At 41.6% G+C, this 16,210-nt stretch overlaps 1 protein-coding gene across 1 annotated transcript in view; it reads left to right on the forward strand.

Moving 5' to 3' along the window:
* The first annotated feature begins 587 nt into the window (after window positions 1-587).
* The window catches only part of LOC307001442 (coiled-coil domain-containing protein 148-like), a 194,289-nt gene continuing 178,666 nt past the window's right edge, over window positions 588-16,210 (forward strand). Inside the window, exons 1-2 of the mRNA XM_079617935.1 lie at window positions 588-910; window positions 1,900-1,954. Coding sequence (XP_079474061.1) covers window positions 1,900-1,954 — 55 coding nt within the window. The 5' untranslated portion in view covers window positions 588-910. The remainder of the gene's footprint in view (window positions 911-1,899; window positions 1,955-16,210) is intronic.

The raw sequence follows: 16,210 nt of genomic DNA on the forward strand, positions 1-16,210 counted from the left end.
GCAGGCAAGACGGACAGTTCTCTCTTCTCACAGTGGATCTGACACCTGTGAGATCAAAGATGGATATCGCGGGATTCACGGGATTCACGCTCGTGCACAGTGTTGCTAATAAACTGGATGTAATTTAAGTTCTGTTGCTTATATGAAAATAAATATAATGAACAAGACACCCAAAGCACTGTTATGTAGCCTAATCCCATTCCAAATACGTTTTTATCAATCATTTTTTTCCCTTTAATACAGACATGTTATATATAGGCCTATATTTTTGATTAAAATTACATAATCACATAATCCATAGAGATCGCACTGTCAGAGAGTTTGGGAATACTCACACATAATTTATAAACATAAAAACACGAAATCAGAGTTTTGAATTCAAACATTTTAAAAGAGAACAATACGTCGTCAAGGTTGTTTAAACCAATGAGTATTAAGCTGTGTCGTCAGCAAGTCGTTTCCCATCATGCTTTTGATCAGCGCAGTCAGGAGAGCAACTGCGCGCAACTGCAGAATCCGACAGGTGTGCCTTGCGCTCGCGAGAGATTTTTGACATACGTCAGCATGACATCAGAGCCAGGCGGAACGCAGTCGGACACATTTCTAACCGGCATGCATCTCGCGCTGATCACCGGTGATCGGTTCTGCGCAGATTTTGCTCATCTCAAACAAGCCTATTATCTCCTCTTGCGCTGCACTGCACTCCGGACATGAAGCGGAATACGCATGACGTCGAAGGCAAGGGCACACTGAAGTTTGGTTAAACCCCGCACGCGGCCCTTACCCAGTAGAACGGACGCTTGGTTGGGTGGCTGTGTTGTGAAATTGGCCAATAGGAAAGAGGAAAACAGTTTCCGTGGTTACACTGAAAACACAAGTAACAGTTTTTGCAACCAGTTCCATTATTAAGGTAAATCATATTTTAATATACTTTTATTATGTGTTAGGGCTTTTAGAGGTTTGCTGTTTGAAGATATTGTCTTCTGTTTATTAGTTGTGAAGTATCTCTGCGAAGGTGCGAAAGGATTTAAAGATGTTTAATTAGATCTAACGTTAAGTTACATAAGCTCTATGTAGGATATGTCTAACATTACGTCAATCTTTAATTTAAATGAGTGAATTCACACCGTAGATAAGGCCTTCATAAGATTAGACTGTAGGCTATGTATAAAGTTCCCCAAAGAAAACATTTCGCCACTGTAAAGTATATGTAGCAAAAATTTTAAATAAAAATTGACAATTCTTATTTTTTTTTAATGGAATATTGCAGTATTTATTAGCCTATGTAACGTAAATAACGTTAGTTAATCCACGGCAAGGTGTGGCCGTGGATTTGCCAGCATTGACAAGTTAAAGGTGTTGTTGATGTTTGCTGCGCAATATCTGTCATTGTTATTTTTAGCCCAGTTTAGTTAAATGTTTTTTTTTTCAATTCAGTTCAATTACTGTATCAATGCAGTAAACTCCATCAATTATGAAACAAATTAACTTGCATTCAGCTATAAGCTGCTCTACAGAATTGTCATTATTCAGCTATTCAGTCAGTGTTGATTCAATGCAGAAAAACTAAATCAGTTCAATTGCAGTTAAATCGATTATATTACTGAATATTAATAGTCTTTTAAGCCTGTTATATTTATATGGATCACATTTTTTTTAAAAATTCTGTCATCATTTACTCACCCTCAAGTTGTTCAAACCTGTATTAATTTCTTTCTTCTGTTGAACACAAAGGAAGATATTTTGAAGAATGTCAGTAACCAAACAGTTAACTGGTCCCATTGACTTCCATAATTTATTTTTTTCCCTACTATGGAAGTCAATGGGACCAATGATGACATAATTTTAATTTAAAAGTGAACTATCCCTTTTAATCTTTTTCTCCTGAATTATTCACAGATGTGTAGCAGAGATTGTTGTACTTTCTTCACAAACCACTGCTCTGAAGACACAGGTAGGGCAGATGTGATCAGACTTTAAAGGGTAAATTCACACAAAAATATAATTCTGTCATTAATTACTCACCCTCATTTTGTTACAAGCTGGGTTAGCTCAAACTGCATAACCCACGAGAATGAACCTCATTGGTTCTTGCATCTCAAGCGAACATGCTTGAGCTTTCGTTTGCCACAACTGATGTGTGTGAGTTGATGAATGTTTATATGTGAATAAAAGCCTAAATTCAATTTAAAAGATCTTCATTTGTGTTTAGAAAGTGAACACAAATTAAGATCTTACGTGTTTGGAACAACATGAGGGTGAGTAATAATTAATGACAGAATTTTACATTTTTGGGTAAACTATCCCTTTTAAAGTCGAAATCAAAATTGATGGATTTTTTTTAAATAAAAGATTTTTCTATCATTGTTTATTTTTAATGTTTGTGCCCTCATAATATTGAATCAAAATACCCCTCCCGGCGTGTTCCCCACACTTTTAATAAAACGTCAATTTGTCCTCCTTACCTTTTTGGGCAAGTGTGTTCACATAGAGCTTTTCATGGGCAAATGTAAATAAATCTAGGTTTAAATTCAAAGAGACAACATAGTCTATGCATGACCTGACGTTTTATTCTTATCCAAATTGAGGCGATATGAACATTATGGAGTGCTAAACGCTCTCATGTAATGTATGTTTCATACTCGTAGTCGGAAGGCACCCTTACACAGAAAGTCCAAAACGGGACTCATAGAGGTAATAACTCATGACAGTTGCGTCCAAAATCGCAAACTCTCATTGAGTATATGCTTATTTTGAATTAGTACTTACTTTGCGAGCATTAAAAAAGTTCTATATAGTATCAGGGTTTTTGGCTCAAAACGAGGCGGAGGTGGTAAAATCTTGATCATGGTTGAAGAAAACTCTTTTTACAAGCACATATTTTAGGTATTTTAACAAAAATCATTTTATTATTAACCAACCGTCACCTAATTCTCTATGCAGGAAAAACCCTGAGCATGAATGTTTGTATTATGAATGTGTTGTGGCAAAAATTCATCAAACAAACATCACTGCGTAAGAGACACTCGGAGTCAAATTATAAAAATAGAAGTATTTATTCTTGCAAGAATAGGAGCAGTCTAATACACAGTTGTTACCCTGTGCAGAAGAGTGACACACCCCCAGACAGACTGAACCACCTTTTTATCCTAGCTCTTCCAAGGTCTTCTTCCCCCAGAGCCTTCCTCCCAGTAGTTCTCTTACGAGAGGTTCTCTCGTACTGCGTAATGTAAAATTACGCACCGGGTAAAGTCTTTTTGCTCAAGATACTGAAGCCAAAATGTATCCTAAATTTGTATACATTGTCAACGCAGTGCAGCAGCAGGCAGACCTAGAGCGGGCTGTCTCGCGCACTCATTGGCTGCCCCGCGGCAACTGCAGCAGCCTACCACTGAGCCTGGCGTGACATCACGCCACGTGTCAAAGCCCGCCAAAATGGGAGTGGCTTAGCGTATAAAAGGAAGGGCTCAGGCTGCTTTCAACTTGATTTTCATCTCTTCAGCGAAGCTCTACGCAACGCTGATCTCTGAGAGAAGCCACTGCCGCCGAATCCAGCGACCAGCCAGCTTAGGACAGTGCCTGAAGAAGCCGGCCGTCTTCGCCACCTTCAGCCGTCCGTGCCAGCTACGCTATCCGGCGACAAAGTATCCTTTTAAGCAAAAACTCTCCGTGAGCTCGCTGCCGCGACTCACATCCTAAAAGAGCGAGGCGTTTGTTGCAAAATGCCTCGGTTTTCCTGCGGTACATGCCGAACCGCGCTCAGCGACGGGGACCGCCACGTGATCTGCGCTCTCTGCCTGGGCCGTGAACACGCAACCATCGCTCTTTCTACGGGTGGCTGCGTTCACTGTGAAGAAATGGAAATGTCGACCCTGCGGGCTCGACTTGCCTTATTCAACGCCGAAGCTGTCGCTCCGCCTCTCTCCAGTGGCCCGCGGAAGAAGAAGCGCCGTGCCCAGAGACTGGCGGAGCTCGTTGCTCGTGAACGCTCGCCGGAACCTTCCCCTCGAGCTTCGCGTTCCCCTTCACCGCCCCAGGGGGCGAAACCATTAAAGCTCACCGGCCGTGTCTTAGACGTAAGCGCTGTAAGTGCTCGCGAGCGCTCACGCTTACTGATAAAAACTGTTTCCCCTATATCGCTCACAAGCACCGCTGTTCGCGCCACAAATTGTTCTCCGTCCCTAGCGACCGAGTCATTGAATGTGAAACAGCCGGCTGCTGTCGTCAGCGAGCAGTAATATTCAGACTCTAATATTCAGTGCGGCGCTCAGAACACGGAGACCATTCTGCCCCTAGCTATGCGTGCGAAAGCATGGGAAGCGATTCCCGGCGTGTCAGAATGGGTGCTGAACGTTGTAAAACAGGGCTATGCGCTGCAGTTCGCTCACCGTCCCCCACGCTTTCGAGCCCGGACCGTAACGAGCGTAAACCCAGAATTAGCACACCTACTTCGCGCAGAAATAGCAAAACTGTTGTGCAAAGGGGCGATAGAGCCGATACATACTTCTATGAGCGAGTCAGGCTTTTACAGCCGTTATTTTCTCGTGCCCAAGAAGGACGGAGCGCTCAGACCTATATAAGATCTGAGATATTTGAACAAAGCTCTCATGAAAAGACCGTTCAAATTGATCACGACCAGACAAATCCTGGCGCAGATTCGCCTGAGGGACTGGTTTATTTCTCTCGATCTGAAAGACGTCTACTTTCAGATCCAGATCATACCCCGTCACAGGCCATGCTTGAGATTTGCCTTCGACGGTCAGGTATATCAGTTCACCATCCTGCCGTTCGGCCTGTCTTTAGCACCCCATACATTTACGAAGTGCATGGACGCGGCTCTCGCTCCCCTGAGGCGTCAGCGGATGCGGATACTGAACTATCTGGACGACTGATTCCTGATTTTAGCACAATCAGAGGCGGAACTCGTGTCTCACAGAGCTGTGCTACTCAGTCATCTGGAAAGCTTGGGTCTTACGGTCAACTGGACCAAGAGCTCACTGCTGCCCCGTCAGTCAGCTTCTTTTCTGGGAATAGAGCTCGACTCAGTGGCAATGACGGCTCGCTTGTCAACACAGCGCGCGCGCCGTGTTCAGCGTCTGGCCGCGTCTTTCCAGAATGGCAGTATGTTTCCCCTGAAAACGTTTTAGAGAATGCTGGGCTTTATGGCTTCAGCCGCAGCAGTGCTCCGGCTAGGTCTATTGCATATGCGCCCTCTGCAACGCTGGCTCAACGCTCGTGTACACCACCGAGCCTGGGCCTCTGGCAGTTCGCGAATCAGAGTGACTCAGAGCTGTGTTTCAGCTCTGCAGCCCTGGATAGTGACCGACTGGTACAGGGTGGGAAATACACTTTTATGCCCAATTTTACCAGCCACTTATATTTTTTACCAGCCACTTTTTCCGGAATTCAAATTGCAAGAAAGAAATTGCTTCAATAAGTTTTTATTGATTTATTATTAATATATTTTATTAATATAGGCAAATACAAAGGCCTACATGTTTCATGAACAAAACAAATAATTTTTACCCATCTCTCAGTAACATGTGTCACTTTAGTCTTCTTCAGAGTCATCATCATCTTCCTCCTCAGAAGTCTCATCGTCTTCAAGTTGAGTCTTTCTCTTCTTGGCTCCTCTTTCCATGAAATCTGGCCTCCTCTCTCTGACACTGGCCTGATGCCACAGCTGTATGGCTGAGTCAGGATCAAAGTCTTCAATGTCAGGGCTGGACAGCTGCACTGTGAGCAGGTCAGATAGTGTGTCCGACCTCAGACCTGACCTCCAGTCACTCTTCACTTGTTTCATCAAATTGAAACCCCGTTCACAGTCTGCTGTGGAGGCTGGAATAGACAATAACACATCAACAAGCTGAAGCTGAAATCTCCGATTTATCTCTGGCCAGGTCAGCTGGTTCATGTTCGGATGCTGCTGGTAAAAACTGCTCTTGAGGAATGTCCACTGGTCTGGAATCAGATCCAAATTGGCCCCAGAGGAGGCCAATAGTGGACCAAAGTGCTTTATAAGACACTCCACATCTGCATCTCCAAAATCTGCAGGCACACACAAGGAAAACTTAAGGTTGCACAAACAGTAAAAGGTTTCAACTTCAAGATGTAAAATACATATTTTAAATGTGCTAACATTGTGCTTGATAATAACCTTCACATGTGTCTGCATCAGGCCAGGTTGTGATATCCACCAGTTTGGAAGCATGTAGTACTCCAGAACTGAAGTCACAAAATCGTGTCGCCATTCTGCTGCAAAATTTGTCTATCAGCTTGTCCTTTGTGGAGTTTACACGAGCCAGGGAGAGGTCATCTCTGGGTGCTGCCAAGGTTACACCCTCAAAGGTGTCCGCTGGATTTTCTAGGCATGCCCTAAGCCTTGGTCCAGGTCTTATAATTGAATACACAACAAAACAATGTTATATTAATTATATTTAAAAATATTCTGCCCCACACACATGCATACACACACACACACACACACACACACACACACACACACGCACACACACACGCACACGCAAACGCACACGCACACGCACACACACACACACACACGCACACACACACACACACACACACACACCTGGGGCCTGTACCATGAAGCCAGTTTAGGTGGCTAGCCAGCTATGTTTCAGCTTAGTTTCCGCCAACCCTGGGTTTTAGGTACTATGAAAGTAGCTCGGCTTTAATCGGTGTTCGTTGCCATGGTATCTTACGCTGCACGGCTAGCCTGCTCCGGGGCAGGTTAAGTTCTGGATTCGAGATCTCAGACTGAAGTTTGACCAATCAGCTGTGAGCAAAGAAACATATAGGTGACGTAACTAATTCCCAGTGTCTGTTGCAATGGCTTTACATTTTCTTCCAAATCCTGTGGACATCTCAGCGCAAATTGTTAGACGAGCACATCATAGAGAAAGAGTTTTTAGCCAGACAAAATCCCCTTGCCTTTCCTGATAGGTATGAAAGATACAGATTTTCTGCGGAAGGAATATCTTATCTTTGCGAACTTCTTGAGCCGCACATAAAGAATTTAACACGTCGAATTCATTACTGTACCGCAAATGATATTGTGTTGCGTTTTTTTGCAAGTGGTACATATACTTGCACGATCGGTGATGCACAGAATCTAGGGGTTTGTCGAACTATTCGCAAGGTGGTCCTCGCTCTGCAGGAGTAATAGTTTAATTTATAATGTTCCCCGGACATATATCGACCATGTCCATAAAAGAGGGCTTTTATAAAATTACGGGTAAGATAATGATAGGGTGACATCACATAAACAATTATTATTATTTTTTTTCAAAAAGCTAATTTCACAAATTTACTACAGTACATGTTAAGAATTATTTTAAATATTTTGTATTATTATTCGGTTAATCTATGAATTCCCTAGAGTCATTGGAGCAATAGACTGCACACATGTTGCAATCTCCACTTCTCTAGAACATTAGGCAGATTATGTTAATTGAAAGTCCTTTCACCCTTAATGTTCAGGTAGAGATGATGTGAACATGTAAAATGATTATTTTCTGTGAGATTAATCTTTAAATTAATAGTAACATTAACAGATATAACAATGATCTACTTTCTGTGAGTCTGTGTTGTGTCAGCACTTTGAGGAAAGCAAGTTAAATTTGGTACAGTACAAAACACTGTTACTTTGCAACCTACAAAATAACCATCATGACCCTCAGACAGGGCCACTTGACCACCCAGCTGGTGCAGGTGTAGATGCACTCACCATACAATATTACACTTACCGGTAATAAAAGCACATTGAAACTGCAGATAGGTCTCAAACTGTTTTATTGGTTTTGTGGGATGGGGGGAGAAAGAGACAAGATAAAGTTGCATTAATAAATATTCATGCTAAAGTGTTACTTGGTTAAATAAGTTCACATACTGATATCAGTTTAATCCAGCTGTTTGATCTCCAATTTATTTATTTTTTAAACGTGGAGCCTCCTCAGCTCACAGTCAGGCTCCTTTAGTGTGCAGTCTCTATAGGCTCCTTTAGTGTGCAGTCTAGCTCCATAGGCTCCGTTTGTAAAGGGCCCTGACTGAGTCTGTGTCCGCCTGAAACATAATTCCACCACAAACAAGTTTACAAGTTTCCACCACGATCATTACAAGTTTTCTGGAGGCTAATCAACTCACAAAAAGTTCCTTGACAAACACCTGTAATTTATGTCAATGGTTTTAAATCCTTAACTTGTTTACATTTCTTCTGAAGCCTGTTGAGGTAGAGGCTTCAGTTTCTGGGACAGGTTGTGAAAAATCCTACAATAAAAGAGATGTGTTAGGGCCAGTCCCTGTTTTATGCCACATTCAAATGTTTGCCTTAATAAAAAGCCCAGTGCATTCACCTCAGCAACTGTCTCAGAACACAGACAGAGTGTCTTCATCATTTCCTCCACCCTAATAAATAAAAGTAAGCCAATATAAAGCATAACTGTTATAGAGCAGGTTATGTTTCTGGTGTTCTGTCTGCTGCATTCTGACCTCTGTGTGCGAGACTGTGTGTGTGCTGGCTTCAACAGGGACACTGCATTTCCCTCGACTGCAGAACATACAGTCAGCCATATCTAAAACTTAAAATAGTAATGTATCGCACACATACCCAGTGTTACTTGCTTAGAGGAGCCAGCACCAGGGTCAGATTGTACAGCACCTGTAATCCCATCCATAATCAGAGCCAACTCAGTGTATTCTGGAGGAGTGGCCCTCCACTGGTTTTCTGAATTTCACTCTTTTTTCTAGAACTAGAAGTGTTTGTGATCAAATGTTTACAAAAAATAATAAAAGGTTATGTGTAAATACTTACTACTTTGAATTATATTTTTATAATTTGTCTTTATCTGCTGCCAAGCACGTTTGGAGTTGCATCTAAAAATCAATGAATATTAATCTTTATTAGTATATATACATGCACATTTTTATATATTATAAAAATATGGGCTATATTTCACACACACATACATTCATAGCCTACATAGGCCTATATACATAATTTTACATTAATATAGAACGTAGCCTAGTTGTTTATCTTACACATTAACGCAATCAGCGATCTTTCTCCAACAGTCTTCTCTTGCTTTGGCAGCAGAGACCGTATTGTTTCGAGCTTGTAATACATATTTAAATTAATCGTAATTCTGAATGATTATCTCTTGCTCCTCCGCGGAAAAAATATATCGCTCTCGCTCTATCCATATCGAACGCGATTGGTTGTTCGGTGCCAACGTCACTTTGGTATGTGCACGCGCTCGTGGATTAATCATAGTTTAAGATCAAAGCCTGAGTTGACAGAGAAAGTTGATGAGCTGCGTCATGGTACCAATAAAGCCTGATTGCATCGGTTTGGTTTTGTCAACTCAAAACTAATCCTGTAACCCCGAGTTTGTTCAGCTACCTTCATGGTACAGGCCCCTGTTCTTGTGTTTAGTTAAGACAGCCTGTGTGGCTATAAGGCTGGTCTGAACCTCTGCCACTGTTAGAGTTGAATGCAGACAGGTTGCTGAGGTGGGTCAGCCAGTCGTGCATAAAGCAGCTGAATATCACAACACATGGATCTTTTGCTGTTTGGTAAAAATTGCGTGCCTTGCTCTTCTGCACAGGATTCACCCCCTCCGAATCTGGTGACTGGATCTTACACACACAATTGTACATTTGAATCAACTATGTTCAACTATTAAATTATTGATTATTACCATTATGTTGAGTTGTTAACTTTAGTCAACTAATTTAAACTAAAATGATCACCTTGCCTTAGCCTATACTACTGTACCTGCTCAAAATGCTGGATTAGGCCCCTATAGCCTCTGAGGAAGTGGTCCAGTGCCTTGAAGAGATGAGCAAGCCACCTGTTTTTCAAGTTTGCTCTGTTGAGTGGACTCTTGTGATAGAACACATAGAGGGAAGACAAGAGGTCATCCAACTTTATGCACTGGGGGCAACTCTTCACTGCATCCTTAAATGTCAGCTCCAGCCTATGGGCTATGCAATGGACACCCACAATATAGGACTTGTCGCCACGTAGTCTGCTGACCACTCCACTTCTGGACCCTGTCATCACTGCTGCTCCATCTGTTGCACAAGTATGATATATTGATATATTTTTTGAAATTATATGGAATGAGGCAATAACGTTTATATTGATACAGTAGTTTGATACGAGCACATCTGAAAAATACTGTTGCTGATTGACTGATACTTGCGCTGTTTAATGCGTCTGAGATGTGGTGCTTTCCTCATTGCTTAACTTATATTTCACAGGAATATTTAGATGGAGGAGCACAATAGAATAGTAGCACAATAATTCTGACTAAAATATACAGTACATATTGTTAAAATATTTGTTGTTGGAGACAATACATGTTCCATATGTTGAATTTTAAACCTACAAGTAGGCTATATTTTTTTATGAAAGTGATCATTATAATGGGGTAATCAAATGCAGGTTAATATAATTAGTTTGTAACATTACGATCTAAAAACAAAAATAATGCTTTTGTTTTTACATTAACAAAATTCTAAACTAAAAATGAAAATAAAAACAAAAGCACAATGTTAGAATGTAAAAAGTACCGCGAGATATATTGCCATTTAACCAATAAATACCGAGATATGATTTTTGGCCATATCGCCCAACCCTACTACAAATATGTAATTCGTTTTATCCATTTAACAATGGGAGTTATGCTGCAATCATAAGGGCCTTTCACAAAGGCGCTCTGTGGGTGCTCACGGGCGTACGCCTTAAAAAAAAAATCGGCTGCTAAAACTATCTAGCCATCACAAAACACAACTTCAAGTTAGTTCGTTAATAATAGTTAATTTACTTACTTGCACATCCAAACGTAGTCCCGAAAGGGTCTGCCCTTTTTTCCGATTGCATGGACGTTTCTGGACAGAGTTCTCATTCGGTCCAACTGCGCCGATTGCATAGAGCAGATAGCCTTCATTGCCACTTCATCCCGTCTTCGCCAGCTGTATGGCAGTGCACTTAATATGCGACTTGGAAGACTCGTGGTCTTTTATTGCCTCTAATTTAAGATTAGACGTTCCTCTTACGAACGAATTATGTTCATTTTCTGCTGACGCTTAGGTTCGACAGTAAGTGCAGTGCATAGACTGGTTGTCGGGAAGGTAGGATAACCATTCCCTCGGTTTCCCTTGGTCATCAATGCGCCACTTGTTAGAAAAGTACCTTTTCGTTTTCTTTACTTCGCCCTCAGTTTGTAGTTGTTCATTTACTGCTGACTCCGCTGCGGGCCTCTTAACACCAGGGATATGTCGCCACATTTAAAAAAAATAATTTCTCTTTCTTCTGGACCAGCTCAGCTCAGCTATATATAGGCTATATATACACTTTTTTTTTTCTCAGCTTAGCTATGTGTATAAGTTATACAGTATAACGGTCTCTTCAGTGCCGTGACACACAGCGCTGAAAACCAATCAAAAGAGTTACTCGAAAGTGTATTATTGTTACTTAGCAACCGCATTCTTTGACAAAGGCTGTCCGTACAATGAAATCACTCGCAGCATGTGTTTATTGGTTACTACTTAATACATTCAATGTTAAGTCAATGTAAAAGACGCGTTTACGCGCGTCTGGTGGTCCTGTCCTGGTCCCTCGGTGGATGCGAATTTTTGCGAACTGTATTCGCTTTTGGTGCGAACTCAGCATTATTATAATCCACCCGCCACTGTGGCTGGTATACACGGCAAAGTGACCCACGGCGAAGTGCTAATTTCCCACCCTGGACTGGTATCAGCGGGGAGTGACATTGGGAACTGTCTCGTACCGAAAAGTTATCTTGACGGACGCCTCCAACCTAGGTTGGGGCGGGATTTTCGAGGGCAGACCGGTCTTTGGCCTCTGGTCAGACACGGAGAAGCTCCTCCATATAAACTGTCTGGAGATGATAGCGGTCGAGTACACTGAAATACTTCCTCCCATTTCTGCGGGGCCACCATGTACTGGTTCGAACGGACAACACGTCTGTGATATCATACGTGAACCGCCAGGGCGGTGTCAGATCCAGGACCCTCTGCGATCTGGTGGAAGGCCTGCTCGTCTGGGCTCAGCACCACTTGCGCTCGCTCAGAGCCGCGCATGTGCCAGGACGCCTGAACGACGGACCGGACAGACTGTCCAGGGACAATGTTCCCCCAGGGGAATGGTCCCTGCACCCTCAGTCAGTCCAGTTATTGTGGCACCGGTTTGGCAGGGTGAAAGTCGACCTATTTGCATCAGCAGACAACGCCCACTGCCCAAGTTCCATAGACAAAGGAACCATATCTAGTTTAGATTCGTCACTAGTTGGCCCACTAAGCCCCCCTGCACCAAATGGCCTTCTGACATCTAGGTCAGAGGTCCGTGTTCGTCTGTTTTCTGGAGTGTCTCCCCCTTCTGCCTCCCCAGGTACATAAACACATAAATCTGAGAGCAGTTCCCTGTTCTCACACCGTACTGTAAATGGCAAAAACACATGACATTCCTTTGCAATATACTAAAAGTCAATGAAAAATAGAACAAGTCAATGAAACATAAAATCTTGCCATAACAAATGTAATCCGGGCGTATTACATTCGTGCTATGTTGTCATTATCATGTGACCTTACCTGGACGCCACTTACCTGGACCAATAAATGCCTCTCCGAGGCTTGACACCACCCCCACTGTGTCTGTTGTTTGCTCTTCCCACCACAATATGAATAATGCAGTGCTAATTGACATCCGTGATGACAATGCACAAGTGTTTATAGTACATACCAATCATAACATTGTCATTAGGACAATACAGTTGTAAGGCCCGCCCAATCGGTCCAACGACAGTTTCCGATAAGCGGGTGAAGGTTTACTGCGTGCTGCTGTCTTTTTACCGTGGCAAAAATAATTGAATTCCAATAAATATTTTATCTGACTCCATTTTATCATGACCTCGAATTTAGGTTAGAATGCCAATTTATTATTGACCATTTATATGATAATTTATCTAGACATCTGATTATTCTATTTAACTCTTTACTCGTATTATACTCATTCATTCGAGTGACAAAGTCGCAGAGGATCCTCGCACCGGCCGTTCATTTTTATGCGGGCCCACGATCACAAACGCACCAGTTTTGGTCACTTGACAGAGGTATTTGACTATACTGTTTAGAAGGCCGTCTTCATGCTTGCTCTATCTAAAAGTATTTTGTTTAGTCCCCATAGATCTGTAATTAAAGTAACACTATCTCTAGTCAGAGTTCATGGCCACTACTACAGATAGGCTATAAGCAGAACAATGTTACTTCTCTGATAGTAGCTTTAGTTTGGTCATGCCAAGGTTTCCCACTTACACTTAGCTAGAGTAACATTTAATTAAACAGAGGTAAGGCTCACCCTATTTAGGTTGGTCGATCAACATTTTGTTGTCCTAAACGGAAATTCCCTTACAGTCTAAGTACACTTGAACTAGTACACTTGAACTAGTGCCAAGTGTTAGCCGGATCTCTAAAATCTCAGTCGGTTTGCCCTATGCTCCACTCAAAACTGGACTTTAGTCCGTTACTTACCTACGTAACAGTGACTTGCCGTTACCTACTGACTGTTTTAGTTTAATATTTAAAGTATCATTTCACTGTTTCCATTATTTCATATTTCTATATTCAAAATGTTATATTTAAAACATTAATCTCATAACATTATTTATGCAATTGTTTTGTTCTAAAACAAAAAATAATTTGTTAAAATGCTAGATTAATCCCACATTTGAAAATGTATTAATTAGTTGATGTACATTTTAGAATATAAAATTAAGATATTTTATTAATAAAGTCAGAAGTCTGGCATGGACTTAATTGGTACTTTGGCACCATTTAAGCCCGCATGTTTTCCAAATAAGCCCATGATCATGATTGATTTATACAATATACATTAAAATTTTTATTTTAAATAAGTAAAACATTGATATATTTATTCAGTGACAGGGAAGCATAGAAGGCCACTAGTGGCCCTCCTATGTCCTAAGTATGGAGCCTTAAGTCGGCTTGGTTCCCGAGTTCTCAATTAGGTCAAAATTCCACATGAAGTCACCTTTCTTGTGAAGAAAGCCAAGTTGGAGCTCCATACTCCCGACTGCTAACCCCTGAGTCTGGAGCCCCAACTCAGCTTGGGTCCCGGGTTGTGCATGGTCAAAGCAGGACAGGAAGTGGCAGTATCTCAGAACCAGAATGTCCCAGGGGCTCAGGACTGTACATCTGGGACCTCTCAATGCCGGGATTCTTGAGCCTTAACTCGGCTCAGCTCCTGAGATATGCCCGGTTATACATAAGGGACTTTAGGACAAAACGGGCCCCATCTCATTTGAATTAATGTGTGTAATTTGTTGGCCTTTCTAAATATAATTGTAAATTAAGGTAGTAAGTAAGGTAAAAGGTTAGTAGTGGTTAAAGGTAAAAACACTCAAATAAATGTTATCATAAAACGTACTCGGTTACCTAACGTAACCTCGGTTCTCTCTAGAAGAGGGAACGAGTACTGCGTAATGAAATTACGCACCGGGTAAAGTCATCTTTGCTCGAGATATGAAGCCAAAAATGTATCCTTAAATTTGTATATATTGTCAACGCAGTGCAGTAGCAGGCAGACCTAGAGCGGGCTGTCTTGCGCGCTCATTGGCTGCCTCGCGGCAACTGCAGCAGCCTACCATTGAGCCGGGCATGACGTCACGGCTAATGAGGGCGTCATAGCCCGCCAGAATGGGGGTGGCTTAGCGTATAAAAGGAGGCTCAGAGGCTGCTGACACTGGTTTTTCATCGCCTGAAGCGAAGTGAGCTCAGGGCGCGACACGGCAGGGAACGCAGTATTCGTTCCTAGGGCTGGGTACCGAGTCTCGATACTTTTTAGGTACCGTCCGAATTGAAAAATGACATGTTGTTCGGTTCCAGATTTCTATACCTAAGGAGTTAACTCGTCAACGTCAGTGCTCAAACAAATACATATGAAATGCACACACATAAACACGACACACATAAAGTCGCTCACGCACATACACGCAAACTCTACACACACGAGACGCACGGAACTCTCCGCGCACATGCTCATATGAGACGCACGCGCACGCACAAACTCTCGACGCGCATACTTGTATGAGATGCGAGCACACACACACAAACTCTCCGCGCACATATTCATATGAGACACGAGCACACACACATAATACCTTAAAGATGTGGAAAAGTCGATCAAAAGTGTGGGTAGATTTCTCCAGGCTCGATGCCAACAGCGCGCGATGCAGTATTTGCGGTAAAATAATTGCTTCAAAGACCGGTACCACGACGAATATGAAGACCTTGACAGTGCACGGAGTAAACATAAGAGCAGAAAGTTGCTCCGTCTTCGACTGGTAAATGAAGAGATACCTTGTTGATCACTCGGACAGTGTTTATATTGCAATAAATAATAACCTACTGAATGTACACTGCCGTTCAAAAATGTGTTGGTTAGTCAGAATTTTTTTTTTCAGTAAGGATGCATTAAAGTTATCAAAGGTGACATTAAAACATGTGTAATGTTACAAAATATTTCGTTTTTAAATAAATGCTTTTCTTTTGAATTTTTTATTCATCAAAGAATCATGAAAAAATGTATCATAGTTTCCAAAATATTAAGCAGCAAACTGTTTTCATATTTCTGAAGGGTCATGTGACACTGAAGTAATGATTTAGAAAATTCAGCTTTGACATCACAGGAATAAATTACATTTTGAAATATATTAGATATGATTTTAAATTGTAATACTATTTCACAATATTACTAAAGTTTTACTAAAAATTAAATTACTAAAAATTCAGCTTTGGTGAGCATGAGCGCTTTATAAAACATTTTTTGTTCCTTTGTGCACTGGCTAAGGAGCATGAGTCAAACTGAAAAAATTTAACTAAATAAATAAAAAATAAAAGTTTTTCTGAGGTAATATGTTATGTAATCATGTTAAAATGGATTTCATGAAATTGGTATCGAAAAAAGTATCGTTAGGAACCGGTATCGAAAATAAGGTATCGAAATTGGCACCGGATCGAAAGATTTTGAACGATTCCCTCTACTCGTTCCCTCTTGCAAGTCACCCACACGTTTAACTGACGCTAGGGCGATCAGAAACGCGGTTTTAGGTACTTCAGATCCACAGAGTGTAACGGTTCAAAGAGGTGT

The sequence above is a fragment of the Phoxinus phoxinus genome (assembly GCF_949152265.1).
Source record: "Phoxinus phoxinus genome assembly, chromosome: 7".
Taxonomy (NCBI): domain Eukaryota; kingdom Metazoa; phylum Chordata; class Actinopteri; order Cypriniformes; family Leuciscidae; genus Phoxinus; species Phoxinus phoxinus.